The 15983-nt window shown below is 42.9% G+C and overlaps 1 protein-coding gene across 1 annotated transcript in view; it reads right to left on the minus strand.

Annotated features, from left to right (window-relative positions):
* Positions 1–15983, minus strand: part of LOC150058400 (N-lysine methyltransferase SMYD2-like) — a 54533-nt gene that overhangs the window by 11052 nt on the left and 27498 nt on the right. The window contains exons 3-5 of the mRNA XM_090341203.1: positions 8046–8156; positions 5532–5592; positions 4668–4792 (exon numbers count right to left, since the gene is read on the minus strand). Of these exons, the coding sequence (XP_090197329.1) occupies positions 4668–4792; positions 5532–5592; positions 8046–8156 (297 nt within the window). The remainder of the gene's footprint in view (positions 1–4667; positions 4793–5531; positions 5593–8045; positions 8157–15983) is intronic.

A 15983-nucleotide genomic window follows, 5' to 3' on the forward strand; every position in this document is an offset into this window, starting at 1 on the left:
TTTCTGTGTCTGATCTGGGCCCATTGCCCCAGATTTCCCTGCCTTTAAAAAAAAGATGAAGAGGAAGAAGAAGAGGAAGAGGAAGAAGAAGAGGAAGAGGAAGAAGAAGAGGAAGAAGAAGAAGAAGAAGAAGAAGAAGAAGAAGAAGAAGAAGAACAACAACAACAACAACAACAACAACAACAACAACAACAACCCTTAATCCAACGTTCCTACCCTGGGCAAATACAACAGCCCTCATTCACCTATTTAATGGCTGCCTCTCCCCTTAAGAAACAGAGGGTCTGAGGGCCTGAAGCCAAGGGACTGAGGCTTTGCTTTTTATGGCTCAGCCTAATGAATGATTGGCTACTCTCACCTTTGAAAGAAATTAAAAATACGAAGGGCAGCTGGACGTCTAGCTCAAGTAGCTGACTGATAGTAAATAACAAGTCTTGAGTTCAAACCCCAGAACTACCATTCCCTCCCCCCTCAAAAAATATAGCAACTCTCACTGCCCTGGGGGTCTAACTTTTGGGAATGGTGTGCTGAAAAGGAGGACCAAACACATTAGTTCCTGCGTTTTAGAAACTCCTTCTTTTTTTACATTTATTGAGAGGCTAAAATTAGAGCATAAAAAAACCACTATGCCAAAATCTATGCCCTCTGAGATGGTTTCCTCTAGGTGTTCTTTGTTCGTTCATGACTCAGATTCTTCATGTTCTAGAAGACAGGAAAGAAATCTTAGCTTAGTCTCAGACTCAAATCTTAGTCTCACAGATGAAGACTCTGGCTCACGCCACAAGGCTGAGTGACTACCTTCTTCCCTCCCACACCAAGAGATACAGCACTGCGACAGACACCTCAGCCAACAGATGTCTGCAAAATGAGAACCACTGAGCATTATTATAGCCAGGAATGGTACTGGGAGAGGTTTCATCTACACACAGTTTCTGTCTAGCATTATGATAACAACCCATTTTACAGATGGAGAAATGAAGGCAGAGAAGGCTCAGAATTCAGATTAGACATTCTAACAACAAAGCCTGACTTCACATTTTACCAGGCTTCTTCTAAGAGTGCTTAGATCTGCTATATGTCTCTAATGTAATTCTACATAAAATTAAAGAGCCACTGGCCAAGTCTTGGGAATCCTGGGTATAGATTGAAGTAAGGCTGTGGTATGTTTTACATGCAGGAGGAGGAGGATAAAAATATGGAGGGGAAAGAGGGAGAGAAAAAAAGAGAGGGAAAGGGGAGAGAAAGAGAGGGAAACAGTGAGAAAGAGATTGGAGATGGGAAGGTATGATAGATCAATACAATTACCCCAAAAGCTAGTGCAATCCTAAGACTTAGCACCTTATTTTCTTGTGTTAAGTGTCCTGACCAATTCTGTCACTGATACATATCAATAATCACTAACCCCTGTAAGACAGGAGTAAATTAGAAGTTTTTTTTATTCAACAAATCTATTCACGTGTGAACTAAGTCAACACTTAACTGGCCAAGGCATCATCTGCCCCCAGTTGCTGACATGCTTGGCAGTGTCTTGTACCCATAAAAGACAATAACCGTGGGCAAAAATAACAAATGAAAGCATTTAGCAAGAATTAGGACAGATCTAGGCACACACTTCCCCTCCACTGCAGAACACCTGACTGGAGCAGACAGTGACCCCAGGACCTTCTGGCCTAGCAGTTCTCTGACCACTGGTCCCTCTGTACCTTTGCCATGTTCCCTTATTGCAGAAGCGGGAGTGTGTTTCTTCCTAAGTATCATTACTGCTCCTTCCGGGGAGGCAGCGATGGTGTTTAAGCCAAATTACATAGCAATTTTCCTGCCAGCTTTCCCTCCCTTCAAAGCTATCCCCAGGGAAGAAAAGGGAACTTGCACGTTAAGGAAGATGCATGGGCTACTGTCCTCTTTTTTCAAGTCAAATCAGGCGTGCGTGCCTTGCTAAAGCTATCCTCATAATTAGCATTTAGACTAGATGTAGGCTGCACACCAAAAATACATTTCCCAACTCTGCATATGTTCTGATGATTAAAACACACCTCGATGCTGTTGAACAGAGCAGTCAGCATGGCTGCCAGCTGCTGCGGGGCTGCAGGTGAGCTCACGACAGCTTCCTCTGCACCGGACGGAGGAGAAGCTCAGAAGGAGATGCAAAGCTGGGTGGCATGGGGAAGGCTGACTGGTCCTTTGGGCTTGAGTCTTCTTTGGAGCTATGGAATGCCACCTTTTAACTTCAGAGGGGGGGTGTGTGTGTGTGTGTGTGTGTGTGTGTGTGTGTGTGTGTGTGTGTGTGTGTGTGTGTGTGTGTGTGTGTGTGTGTCCACATCTTTTAAAATACTTTAAAAGAAGTCAATTCTTCAGATTTCCTCTACTACCATTCAAACTACCCACTCAGGCATGCTCAAGAAAACATAGTGGAAATCCAGGACAATGAAGGCTTCCACCACTTCTACTTTCAGAATTTCAAACTAAGGCGGGCATGGTGGCTCATGCCTGAAGCTAGAAAGCTACTCAGGAGGCTGGGCTCTGAGGACTGAGGTTCAAAGCCAGCCAGGCACTAAAGAATGTGAGACTCTTATCTCCAGTTAACCACTGGAAAACAGGAAGTGGCACTGGGGCTCAAGAGATAGGGCGGTAGCCTTAAGCTAAAGAGTTCAGGGATGGCACCCAGGCCTAGAGTTCAAGCCCCATGACCCACAAAAAAAAAAAAAAAAATTCAAACCATTATTCCTTTTACAAAGAATACCAATTATTTTCTAATCAGGACAGTCACATAGTTGGAAATATATCAACATAAAGTCTATGAAAGAATTCATGAACTGAACTGTTAACAGTGGTTCCCTTAGGGATTGAAGTGAGCAGAAGAAAGAAGAAAGGAAAAGCTTCTTTACCTTTTTCTTCTTCTTCATTTGGTTTTAGTGTTTTGTGCGTATGTAGGTGGGTGTGTGTGTGTGTGTGTGACTGCACTGGGATTTGAGCTCAGCCTTACACTTGGCTCAGTTTTCTAGCTTGGTTGGTATTTTTCCATGTGAACTATGCTTCAAGCTAAGCTTTTTGCTGGTTGTTGTTGTTATTATTATTGTTACTAGTCCTGGGACTTGAAGTCAGGGCCTAGGTGCTGTCTCTGAGCTTCGGTTTTTGGTTTACTCTACCACTCAAGCCACAGCACCACTTCCAGCTCTGTCTATGTGATACCGAGGAATCGAAGCCAAGGCTTCATGCATGCTAGGCAAGCACTCTACCACTAAGTCTGCCTGTTGGTTATTTTTTTAAACAAAGCCTAGTAGATTTTTCTGCTCAGCTGGCTTTGGACTGAGATCTGTCACATCTCTGCTTCCCCAGTAACACGAGTTATAGATGTGAGTTAATGGTACCCAGCAGTAATTTTTTTTAAGTTAGATATATTCCTTTGTGGAAAATCCATGAAATTACCCAGTGGAAAAGCAAAATTTTTCCACAATCGGGAAAACAACCACCTGTGAACTTCTAAGGAACCTGTAATATGAATGTACACTTTTCCTATTACACACTTTTTTTTCCTGCTAACATTCCTCCCCACCCCCACCACAAGCAGCCACTGAAATTAAATTATATAAAGGCTTTGTATTTCACCATATAGCAATGACAAAATTAATCTAGGCAAATTCCTTCTTACACCTTCCTTCCCTTCCTTTGGATGTTTAAAAGAACCTTATAATAGATAATTTACATAAAAACCTGATTATTTCCTTGGGATTGACTACAAGAAATGGAAGGACAGGGTTCGAGGATACATTGGTGATACAGGTTGTCTTCGATTTTACAACAGAAAATGTAAGCAGCCCTTGGTTTTTTAATACCTCTGGGGACTCTATGTTCTAGAGAGCTAGAGAAAACACAGCTATCTGTACCCATGCATCAGCACGCCAGTCCTTCTCTCTCTGAGATGCCGAGTCTGGAGAGGAAAATGCTTGACTGCTTGATGAAAAGAGATCTGAGGTATCAAGTGGGGCCGCAGAAGGGAGCCCCTGGAGGTTAACAGACTATGCTTCCCACTGAGTCCTGACCACAGCATGCTTGTGCTAACTGTGCCCACGCTTAACCTTTCCTTGGCCCGTTATATGGCCCGTTACTCATCACTTCCGAGTGTGTTTTGGTTTTTGTTTTTGTTTTCAAAAAACTTGGCTCTTTAAGATTCCTGAACAGCTATTAGGAAAAACTTCAGGGCCTAGGCCCATCAGGGAGCCTTCTCTGTGCTTTTCAGGCATGAGACAGAGAGTCTCTCTCAGGGTACCTGCAAATTCCCTGCTGTATCAGCGCAGACTTATTTAAGAGAAGAAAATCAGAGGAGGGAAGTTTCTATCAGTGCGGCAAGATTTCAGAGAGGAAAAGTGAAATTCAACCTGAGAATTTCATCCGATTATTTCTTTGCAAAGAGCTAAGCACATGGGTGTCTGAGAACCGGGGCACTGGCAGTGCCTTTGTTTCCATGAAAACTGTGAGGCAAACGAATGCCCTCCCCACCAACCCTCTGTGAGGGCCAGCTCAGAGAGGACCCTTACCTGCCCAGGTCACCTAGCAAGGTTTGTTATCATGTAGATGTCATCCTATGTCTTTTACTGAGGACATGCTGAGGGGAGGGGCTTGGAGAGAGAAAGGCTAAGGCATTATCTGACACCAACTGGCATTCTTACCTGCGCAAAGAGCACTATAAGGCTGCTGTGGCTAGGGAATTCCAGGTGCTTGGAGTAGAATTGATGAAGGGCAGCAATGTCACTCTGAATCAAATCTTTCTTCTCATTGTCCAGCTTATCCAAATCTATAGATAAAAGATCTATTATTCACCCTGTAGAAAACACTCGATTGCCATCTACATCCATTTTCAATGGCATGGAGAAGCGGGTGGGGAAATCCAACATGTGGTGTTCCACAGAACACGTTTTCCCTCTCACCTGGTTGACCTAACAGAAATTGGAGAAAGAATAGCATACTCTTTCCCTCCTCCCTCCTTCCCTCCCTCCCTCCAACAACTGGAAGGCACCATGAGTATGCAATGTCACATGGTCACTAGCTGTGAGGTCAGGAATAAGAGGTAGTGATTGCTATCCAGTCACAGTCTAGTCAAACCTCCCCCCACCCATGCACACCTCTGCTTGGTCTTGGGATGTGTGTCATGATCAAGTGGCTTGACACGCCTGATTTAATGTCTTTCAGTAGGGACATCAGCTGTTTCCAAGACTGCAATTCAGCAAAGATCCAAAAATATTCAACATGCAAGGGAGCCAGCAGAGAGGACTCAGGATGCAGTAATTCATCTTGTGAGGGCCTACCAGCTCTTAATCAGTTCCTAATAAACCTGTCAACTCAAGGGGGAGGGGGGAGTATTTTTCATGAAACAGATTGGCCCTCCCAAAAAAAGTATTTTTCAAAATAGCATACAAGTCAAAATAACACCATTCCTACTCTAAGAATAAAAGATCCTTTCCTTTCCTTCACCTTGCCTAATCTACCTTAAATTTGTGACTAAAATAACTGCCCTGCTGGTAACAGAGACTTACGTGATTCAAACTCCTTCACAGCTAACAGTTTCTCCGAAGGTGTTCTTTCTGGGTGGATTTTCTAGTAATTGGGGAAGAAATCACAAAGACAGAGATGTTAACAACTGGTCTAAAAGGAAGTGCTTTTGCTTTCACGTCCACATGAAGAAGGCAATAGTTTTCAAGGAAGAAAGCTACCTAAGGAGTCTACCACCCTGGGCTCTGAGATTGCCCAACATTCCAAGCACAGAGCTCTTTGAAAAGGTTTTTCAAAGTGTCCACCGCATTTCTGATACCCTGAGAATACTAGGCACACAGTAGGCTCAGAAATGCTTATTATGGGAAAGAACAGGCCAGAAAACAACTTTTTTTTTTTTTAGGGTCCTCACTTAAAAGGATCAAATCTACAGACAAACCATCCTATTTATTATTTCTCCTTCTAAAAAAGGAACAAAATCCAACCCCCCATCCATTTTACACTTCCTTTAAGCATAGGCTAAAATGATCTCAAATTCCGTGTTTCAAAAAGAACACTTTTGGTTGTGTCTGTGAGCCCAGATTCACTTTAAACGTGTTGCTGGCTTTGTTCTAGACACCCCAAGAGGAGCTAACAATAGTAAACCTGCTAGGCTTTGAGAACATGAATAAACTTGGTGTTGACAAGAGTTCAAACACAGAGCTCGGAGCTGGCCCAAGGCCTCTTCTTTGTAATCTGGCTATTCAATTTGGGGATACAGGTGGTCTCGCAGGGTGTTCTCACCTCCCTAGTTAACATGTTAAGCTTCCCCTTGGTAGTTTGGTAGCCGGTCTCTCCTAATCCTTTGCAAGCTACTGGAATACAAATGGTCTGGTTTTTTTAATCACCAAGTCCTATAGAGATGAAAAGATGGCTAGGTAACTTTTCATTTAATAGACTATTTAGTAGTATAGTAATTATAATAAAAGTTGAATGAAACGAGTGTAAACTCATCATAGCATTCAGACTACCCCTCCTGGGGTCAAAAATCTTTCAATCACTCTTTTGTAAGGCAGAAATCTTCCATTCATGGGACAGAAGATTAATAAGTTTTCTTGCCCAGGGAAGCATTTCATTCAGAAAGCTCACCAGCTTCTTCTGAATTCCTGTTAAGAATTCTACCAATAACACCAGTAAGTTGGGGAAAATGAAGAGCTAGAAGTTTTCAAAGGTGTACAATTTAATACCTTCAATGGCTACTTACCCTGATACCTCATCCAATCATACCATTCCTTTTCCCTCCCCACTAACTGCTCTGCGTGACCTCAAAAATAACTTTTTATTAAGGATCCAAAAGTTAACCCCTGCAGGGGAAAATGATTTTGATCTTTTAGTGTCACTCTACCATAACTCTTAAAAGGCTCTGATTACACTGAGTTGAAGATTGGACTTGGATTCGTGTGTGTGTGTGTGTGTGTGTGTGTGTGTGTGTGTGTGCGTATGTATGTATGTATGTATGTGTATATAATTTTTTTTTTTATAGCAGCACCTGACCCAGGCTGAACACAGACGGAGGACGACCTCAGAATTCGAGAATGTTCTACTCCTGTTTACATACCCAACATCCTAATTTGGTCTGGGGGCAGGCACATGGTAAATCACTATATCACCCTCAGGTTTGAGAAAACAGACCAATTTGAGCAGGTAGGTGCTGGGAGGTGTGGGGAAGACAGAAATGGATGACAGGAAGGTATTTAAAGCAGAGGCTTGCCACCAATGTCTACCACACGAAACCTCTGTGGACAGATGCTTTCAGAGCATCACACAGCCCACTTCGATGGCTCCTGAGTGTTTTCATATTCTCAGAGATCGAGACTCCCCTTCTCATGCAACCAACTATGAAGAACGAACCAAGCACATGGAAATAAAAACAGCTATTTTGCTTTGTTTTGTTTTTACAGAAGAGCACTGATAACAGATAACCTGTCCACCTGGGCTACCTTTATTTTCTATCTTCTCTCCCCTAGTCTCTTCCCCAGCCCCCTGCCTCTGTTTCTACTTCTCACTCTCTTCTCTTAGCATTTGCTATCACCCTGGTTGACTCTGCTTTGCCTGTCCCTGCACAGCAAAGAAGTGAGGAGACAGAGAGGAGATACACCACACGGAAATGGTGACAAAGTGGATGTTGGGAAGAAAGAAGATAAAAATCTCAAAGCTTCTCAGACCAACCTAGCCCTCTAGGAAGCTCTTAAAAAAAATGTTTTTGGATCAAGTTTTTCATGCTGTGAAGTTACAGTCATCTTTTTTATGTAAACTAATTTCTTAAAAAGCATTACATTTAACAATAGCCATGCCTATGTCTATTTGAGGTAAGCCATATACTAGGGAAGACAAAACAAAACCAGTTTCTGTATGCAGTGCTATCCCACCCCTTCCACAGGGTTGTGACAGGAAATGGAATTCAAGAACATTTACCATGAAGTGAACATTCAAATTCAGTTATTCATTGTTCTGACATTTAAAGAAAATAAAATGGCCTTGACTTTGACCTTGCCAACTGAACACTTCCACTTCCTCACCTGTTTGGCCAGAATCCTTGCTGTTAGTCTTACAGTCTCCGAGGGGTTCCAGTTTTCCCCAAAAACTACCATTGATGAGCACTCCAGCTTGTGCATGGGCCAATCTTCTTTCTGGGAAGATTTTAAAAAAAAATTATCAAATACAAACACACAGTAGAAGTACAGGAAGCGAAGATCTAGTAAGGCCCCTCATTCAAAGTCAAGGAAAGTATGTTTTCTTTTGGAAAACGCTCAGACACTCAGAAAAACATCTTTAAAGAGAGACAGGATTGTGTAACCTTCACTCGGGCCTGGACATGGTGGTTGAGATGAGAAAATGTGCTTTGTGTTTTTACAGCACGCACCACATGTCTTTCTGCAGACGCTCATTATTCCACACAACACGCATACCTTCCCAGTATGTGTGCAAGCTGTCAGAAGGTGGCACGGGATCGAGCTCTGCTCTCCATACAGTCCCACTTTGGCTCTGCTCTCACATCAGGGCAAATAACTGATAGGTGGCTTGTCCCCTTTTCCAAGTGATTAAAAAAAAAAAAAGGAAAAGAAAAGAGCAAACACAATGAGGGCTTTGTCAAGGGCTCTCAAAGTGCCTGATAAAGGCAACTATGGAGAATATAGAAATATGGACTGCTCAGATTCATTTGATTACAACCCCCCCCCCCCGCCTCCTCAGCCCTATTTCTTTCTGCCATGTGTCTTGGAGCTTTCCTCCCCTGGATAGGTAGAGTGTGCTGTCATTGCTGGGATGTGGAGGCGGAGGAGGGACACAGGGTATGTTAAGACAAAAGAAGAGAGCGCTCTGAGCATGAGGAAGCAAAGGACGATTCCAAGGCATCCTGTAATCTGACTGAAAACTGATCGGGGGTCACAGAAGTCATTGCAAACTTTGATTTTTACAATATCAGATGAGGTGAGAGCTGCTGAATGGATTCAAGAGATAAATGGAAGGCTGGAGGGACAGAGAAGCCAGTGGACATTTACAGAGATGAAGGATTGAGGGAACGATATAGACCCTCCAGACACTCTCCTATGCACAGTGTACCTGGAGATGGTCTTGCTCTCAGCTTTGACCTGCTCAAAAATGCAAGGCCCTTCTTACAGATGCTCAGGCTAGACACTCAAGAGTCACCCTGGACACACCAAGTCCAGCTCTCTGCTGATCCTGCCCACAGCTACCCTGATTATGGCCAAGATAACGGCCACTGCAGGACTCCCCACACATGGCTCACGAGAGTGGTCCAGTCCTAGAACTCGGGGGAGAAAAAAAAAAGGTCACATCCTAAAGGCCATGTGTGAAGCCACAGGTAACAGGAGCTCCCCCCAACTCCCCCAGTCCTGGATCTTCCTCTGAGCTCTGAGCTCTCCCCTGCTCTCTGGCCATGGCAGTGCCTTTGCTGTTCCCAGAACACATGACCTTCACTTGCTGCAAGACCTTTTGTCCTTAAACGACTTCCGATCTGTTGGAATCTTCCTTCCCTGTGGCCCTTTCCCTCTTCCTGCTCTCTAGTGTCATCCTCAAGCCACCAGCCATGACTACCCTGCCCCAAACACTCTTCCACAACATGTCCCCCTTTCTTGCTCTCTGCTGCTTCTTAGTACGTCTCTCCATGATAGGTGATGCATGCATCAGATTTCTGGTTTAGTATCTATGCCTGCCTCCCTACCCCCCACACACTCACACGCCAACAAAAGGGGCAAAACTCAATCTGTGTGTTCATGGCTGTAACTCCAGGGCACTTATACCATGGCCTGACATTTACTGGGCCATTAGCAGAGTTGTTGAGAGAATGACGTCGTCTCCCTGCTCTGCTTCCTCCACTCCCATCACAAGAAGGGACGGCACACAGTATCACTAATGATTTAGTGCCGTGCTTGGCACAACCCCCTGTGGCTCAAGTTCTATGCCAAGATGTATCACAGAATTAAATAACAACACGCCAAATATAACTGAGAGCAGGGAGAGAAAGAAATGACAAGCTATGCCCAAGGGAGCAGAGGATCTGTTTTTAGCCAAAGCTGAAAACGAGAGGAAGTATCAAGGCGGGAACAGGCTGGTCCAGCTCCCAAAGGTAAGTGGCTTCCTTCCCAGTTGCAACACAAAGAGGCTTGGGGCACTGAAAGGGCCAGGCCCTATGGGGCCAGACAGAGGGGCTAAGAACAATGGCAAGCAAGTTCCCACTACAACCAACCCCAGCAACCCTACGTGAAGTCCAGCTGAAGGCACATCTCTGTCCTCCAATGGTCTTTAAGCTACAGGTTTTCTTTAAGCTACTGGTGGTGCTTTGATATTTTCCAACAACTATGAACTCTCAAAGTGCCTGGGCGCTGGAAGTTAAATAATAACATCTACTAATATTATCTACTAATCCATAAATGCACCATAAGTCAACGTGAACATAATATGTAACACTGACATTTACTGTGCAAATGTCATGGAAGGGAAGGAACTCCCACTTCAGCGAATGCTCTGAAGACCAGAAGATCAACAGATGGGGAAACGGGCATTCTTATCCAGCCAGGACACACTACGACACGCCCCCCCCTCCAGCCTCTTAATCCCTCTGCACCTGTCTTCCTTAGCTGTAAATAACATGATCCCTAAGTTACTTAACAGGTCCAGAGTTCTGAGTCTATGATTTCACACCTTCTGACCATGATGCTCACGCACAAAGCCTGAAGACTACCAACAACTGCAGGACTTGCAAATTAGGAGAACCAGGCAATCATGCTAACACAAAGGGTCATGTGAACCTCAAAAAGCACTTAAAACACTGCCAGGTATGTAGAGCGGGATCAATAAGCTTTGGTAATTTTTCATTTACTGGTTCACACAGTCATTCAACAAGTGCCACCACTGAGCCAAAAGGCAGGAATGAAAGCTGAATGAAGGCTAAAGTCTCACATTAAAGAGATTATGGCCATGTGAAGAACACAAGGTTAAAAGTAAGAGCAGCTATAATTAGATACAGCCCCCACACAGCAATTAAACCAGAGTGCTGGAAAAATTCCAGGTGATATAGAATTGTGTAAGTTACACCAAGGGAGATTTAATAGTAATATCTCATTTTCATCTGTGATGAAAATAATACATGGATGATGAGAAGAAGGAAAGGGATATATCACCATGCACTTAGCTCTATTATTAGAAAATAAAGAGGGGAACATTTGGTAGAAATATGAGGCAAGTTTAAAAAAGAAAACTAAACACCAAACACCAATGGCTTATGCTAACCAAATGTTCTACCACTGAGCCACTTGTCCCCAAGTTCCTGTGTGAGCATATTTTGATACTGTCTCTTCTATCACAGTGACAGTCCACGGGTCCCAGAGAAGATAATTCAATGTGCCCAAATTTGCTTAGAAGAAATTATGAACACCCATAGTAGGCAATTTTAATAAAATGAAAACAAAACACAGGCACAGCAGATGAATAAGAACCCATCTTGCTAATTAACAGTTTGGATTTTTTTTGGGGGGGGGTACTTTCACTATACAGAGACTTTGCGACTCTTTTTTAACTGAGTAATGTATAAATTATGCCTTGTTTGCTTGTTTTGGGGGACTTGAAGTCTGGGCCTGGATTCTGTCCCTGAGCTCTTCAGCTCAAGGCTAGTATTCTATCTACTTGAGCCACAGTGCCACTTCCAGTTTTCTGATGGTTATTTGAAGTCTCACAGACTTTCCTTTCCTGAGCTGGCTTTGAACTGTGATCCTCAGAACTCAGCCTCCTGGAGTAGCTAGGATTACAGGCCTGAGCTAGCGGTCCCTGGCTTAAATGATTGTTTATTTAAACACATCATCTTTTTTTTTTTTTTTTTGGCCAGTCCTGGGCTTAAGCTCAGGGCTTGAGGGCTGTCCTTGGATTTTTCTCAAGGTTAGAACTCTATCACTTGAGCCTCAGCACCACTTCTGGCTTTTTCTAAGTATGTGATACCAAGGAATCAAACCTGGGTCTTCGTGCATGCCAGGCAAGCACTCTACCACTAGGCCAAACTCCCAGCCCAAACACATCATCTTTTAAAACATATTTTTATTATCTTTAAGTAGTTATACAAAGAAGTTGCCACTCAACAAAGCAGTTGATGAATATAATGCATTTTGATCAATGTCACCTCTTTTCAACATTCTCCCTATCCCTCCCCTCCTAATTCTTCCTCAACTTTCTAAATTTTATAGGATATTATGCATTGGATTTTATGTTTGTTCCCTACCTCCTTTGTTTTCTTTATGACTTTTAAATTTTTCTAAAGCTGGTGCTTTTCTTCGAAATTCAAGCAATTCTTATAAAATGATATGCATAATAGGATCTCTGTTTTAGAAAAATAACATACATATACATGTACAGGAAGACTCAGACAGACACATACCATTATGCTTTTCCTTTACACTGTTCTTTCTGACTTTACTATAATGAGCACAGATTATTGGTGTGATAAACATAAACAATCTGTTTAAATTAACACATAGGTTTTTTTTTTTGAACTGATGGCTCTCTTTTTAAACATCTGACTCACTTTTAGCCACCATAGTGCTGTGCATGACTCTGATTTTTGTGTGTGAATAAAAATATTTCAAGATGTTGGGCATGGTGGCTCACACCTATAATCCTAACTACTCAGGAGGCTGAAATCTGAGGATCAGGTTCAAAGCCAGCCAGGGCACTAAAGAATGTGAGACTCTTATCTTCAATTAATCACTAGAAAATGGGAAGTGGGGCTGTGGCTTATGTAGGGTGGTAGCCTTGAGCTGAAGAGCTCAGAGACAGTGTTCAGGCTGTTCCAGTTCATGTCCTATGAATGATAGAAAAAAATATTCAAGATGCATAAATAGCTATGAAATTGTTTCCCTGATGCACTAGCACTTCTAACTGTGGAAAGAAAGAAATTTTATGGCTCCCCATTTTTTTTCTGTTGAGTAGAGGCTATTGTCTTCTTGGATGAGGTGGTAAGACTCATTATGAAATGACCTTTTCTAATTCTAGCACTGGTGTTTCTCCTGTCCTGATGGAGCTTCCAAAGTTCATAGCCTACCACTGGCAAACATGAATATGCAATTTCTTAAAATGTGCAATTGCAAGAGAATGCCACAGGACTTTTGCTTTGCACATCTGTCACCTCTAACAGGAGAAATGGGAAAAAGAGTGAGGTAGACACTGACAATCCTGCAGGAGGAGGGCCCTGTGTTGAACCACAGAACCGTGGCACAAAGAGCTTTGCTTTCTATTCATAACAAAGAAGTAATGGATATACCCTGTCATTCACACTTACTTCTTCCTAGGTGATGTTGAGCAATCAGACAAATAAGCAGCCCAGGTTTAGTATGCTTCACCTGATTGGATGAAGATGCCACAGTGAGCTCAACCAGAAAAGAACCAAGGACTTTGGTTCATTCCCATTCACTAGTTACTCAGAACACAACAAGATACTGCAAGCATTGATTCAACATTTCTGACACTTCAGTTCTATAAAACACGTAACAAATGTCTAAAACTTTGACACATCTTTCACTACATGCTCTCCATATATGCTTTAAAAACACACACAGACACACACACAAAACAACAACTCTATCATGACTCTCTACTTTCAAAAGTGTACCTAAAACCTGTCACTTCTACAATGTAGTTTTTTCCTCTGGATTTCAGGCCAAGAACTAACTATCTACCTGACAGTTTGACCACACAATGATGATTATTCTGCAGACAAACTTACTTCTAAAACTGTTCTCCTTGACTATGTCAGGGTATGATTTAAAGAAGTCTGAGTGAATAGAAGATTTGGTTTTCTGGGCATATTTATAAAAATAAATATAGTTCATTAAAACACACAGCTTGTGAAATAACAAGCCCAACTATAAAGGAGTTTCTTTGCCTTTTATATTTCCTCCTATCACCTTTTCATGCATCATCAATTAAAATCTTTCCTCTGGCATCATCCCACTGAGCCAAGTGAACTAAGAGGGAAGAAAATAGAACAAGACAGACCAACTATACCAAATAAAGTACAATCCTAACACACTAAAGATAGGGGAGGTGGGGACATACTTCCAGGGAAGTTTTGGACCAAGACAATAGTGTGGATATGGCCCTTCCTGTTCACACTCCTAAAAGCCCTTTTTCGTTCTCTGACACATCTCCCCGGTGACTCCTTTCCCAGGGGACCTCCAGGACTCACAAGCACACTGCTGTCCAGTGGGACAGGGCTTCTCCCACAGTGTGTCAAGGATCACCCCAATTCTGCCTTTGTTCATCTTAGGTAAGACACCAAACCACTTCTTACACTATATTCGTATCTACTGATAGGATTGACCAGACGGTCTGAGTGCGAATCCCACCACCTGCAGAATACACGTGGGGGACCGGGGGGGGGGGGGCGGACCTTCCTTTGAGGCCCAGGCAATGAGACCCAGGCAGTGAGCAGTAGTACCAGGCTTTCTTCGGTGGGAAATCTCTCTGTAACCTTCCTCAGCACTGCTCTTGTTTGGGCCACACTTTATCCTTCAGCAAAGCCTCCGCCCTAAGCTCATGAAAGCATCTATTCTCCATGCAGCACCTTGAATAAGGAAGTCTCTATAGTAATAAACTGGTTTTCAGTTACTCAGAGAAGTTTAGACTCCTTTTACAGTAAGCCCAGCTCACCCAATGTATATTATTATTAACCCTGGGTTCTTAGGAATCAGTTTTTTTTGTATGCCCAGAAAATAAGCTTCTTAAAATAAAAAATACACTGTTTCCTTTATTCTTCGTAAAAAGCTAAGCTTCCGTCCAGCCTGAATTTGTAAAATTCCACTTACTGCCTAAAGCCCTTGAACTGCCCTCCATTTCTGGATACTTTGTAGTAATCCCTATGCCCAGACTACTACTTCATTACAATACACGACCCTACACTGGTTTAGTTCTTTAGTATAAAAGACTGAAAAACCTAAACAGATCTTAGCCTCTTCCTCCCTCAGCAAGAGGAGATGAAAGAAAACTGAAACCTACCACCTCTAGAAACAAGAGCTGTGTCATCAATTGCCACCTAGAGGGGAATGGGTTGCTAGATGCTCAGAGCAGAGGAAAACCAATGCAGGATCCACAGCCCTGGAACCAGGTGAGATCAGGGGTGAGAACTCTCTGTCAGGAGGCAACCTTGGCCTTCCAGCTCTAAGCATTACTATCTCCCCAAGTCTGTCTCCGGGACAAGGATCCTCACTCAAGCAAATGTTTTATTACAGCATGAGCACTCGTGCCCTGTGTCTTCAGGGTCAGACCATGCCAACGGTCAAAAATGCCCACTGTAAAGTAACCAACAGGCGTCTGGCACATGCAGCTTGTGAGGAATTGGTTATATGGACCTCCCCCCTTCTACCCCCAAGAAGGTTCTGCATTAAGGAACAGGCTCTCAGAGGAGTTCAGATTCATTTTACAAGAAGCCTAACTCACTTAACGTATACCGTTAGTGCCCTTGAGTTCTTAGAAGCCAGCCTTTCTCTTAGGCCCAGAAAACAAGCTCCTTAAAATCAAAAGTATACCATTGCTTTTATTCTTTGTAGAAAGCTAAGCTTCTGCCCAGCCTGAATTTGTAAAATTCCACTTTACTTTGGGCTCTGGCACTGATATTTATAACTCCTCACATCTGTTCAGTTCGTATAGAATTTTCAATTCTGCCCTATCACTCATCAAGACTGACATTACTATCCTCAGTTTTTATTTGAAGAAACTGAATTGTGATCTGCCAAAGTTACAGACTTGGTAAGGAGTCACTCTGGGACCTGCTCCTTGATTATGGCCTCTCGGTACTGGAGGTTCTACCATATGAACCTATCTGGTTTACTGTGCTTGCATCTCTAAAGAGCCATCAGGGAAAGAGTTAATTTATAGAAGTGTTTTTACTTACAATTAAAAAGTCATACAGAGTCCTTCCCCCGGCCTGCTGGTCTTTACAATACCCTGGCCAT

The sequence above is a fragment of the Megascapheus bottae genome, chromosome 10, assembly GCF_031878675.1.
Source record: "Megascapheus bottae isolate mThoBot1 chromosome 10, mThoBot2.hap1, whole genome shotgun sequence".
NCBI lineage: Eukaryota > Metazoa > Chordata > Mammalia > Rodentia > Geomyidae > Megascapheus > Megascapheus bottae.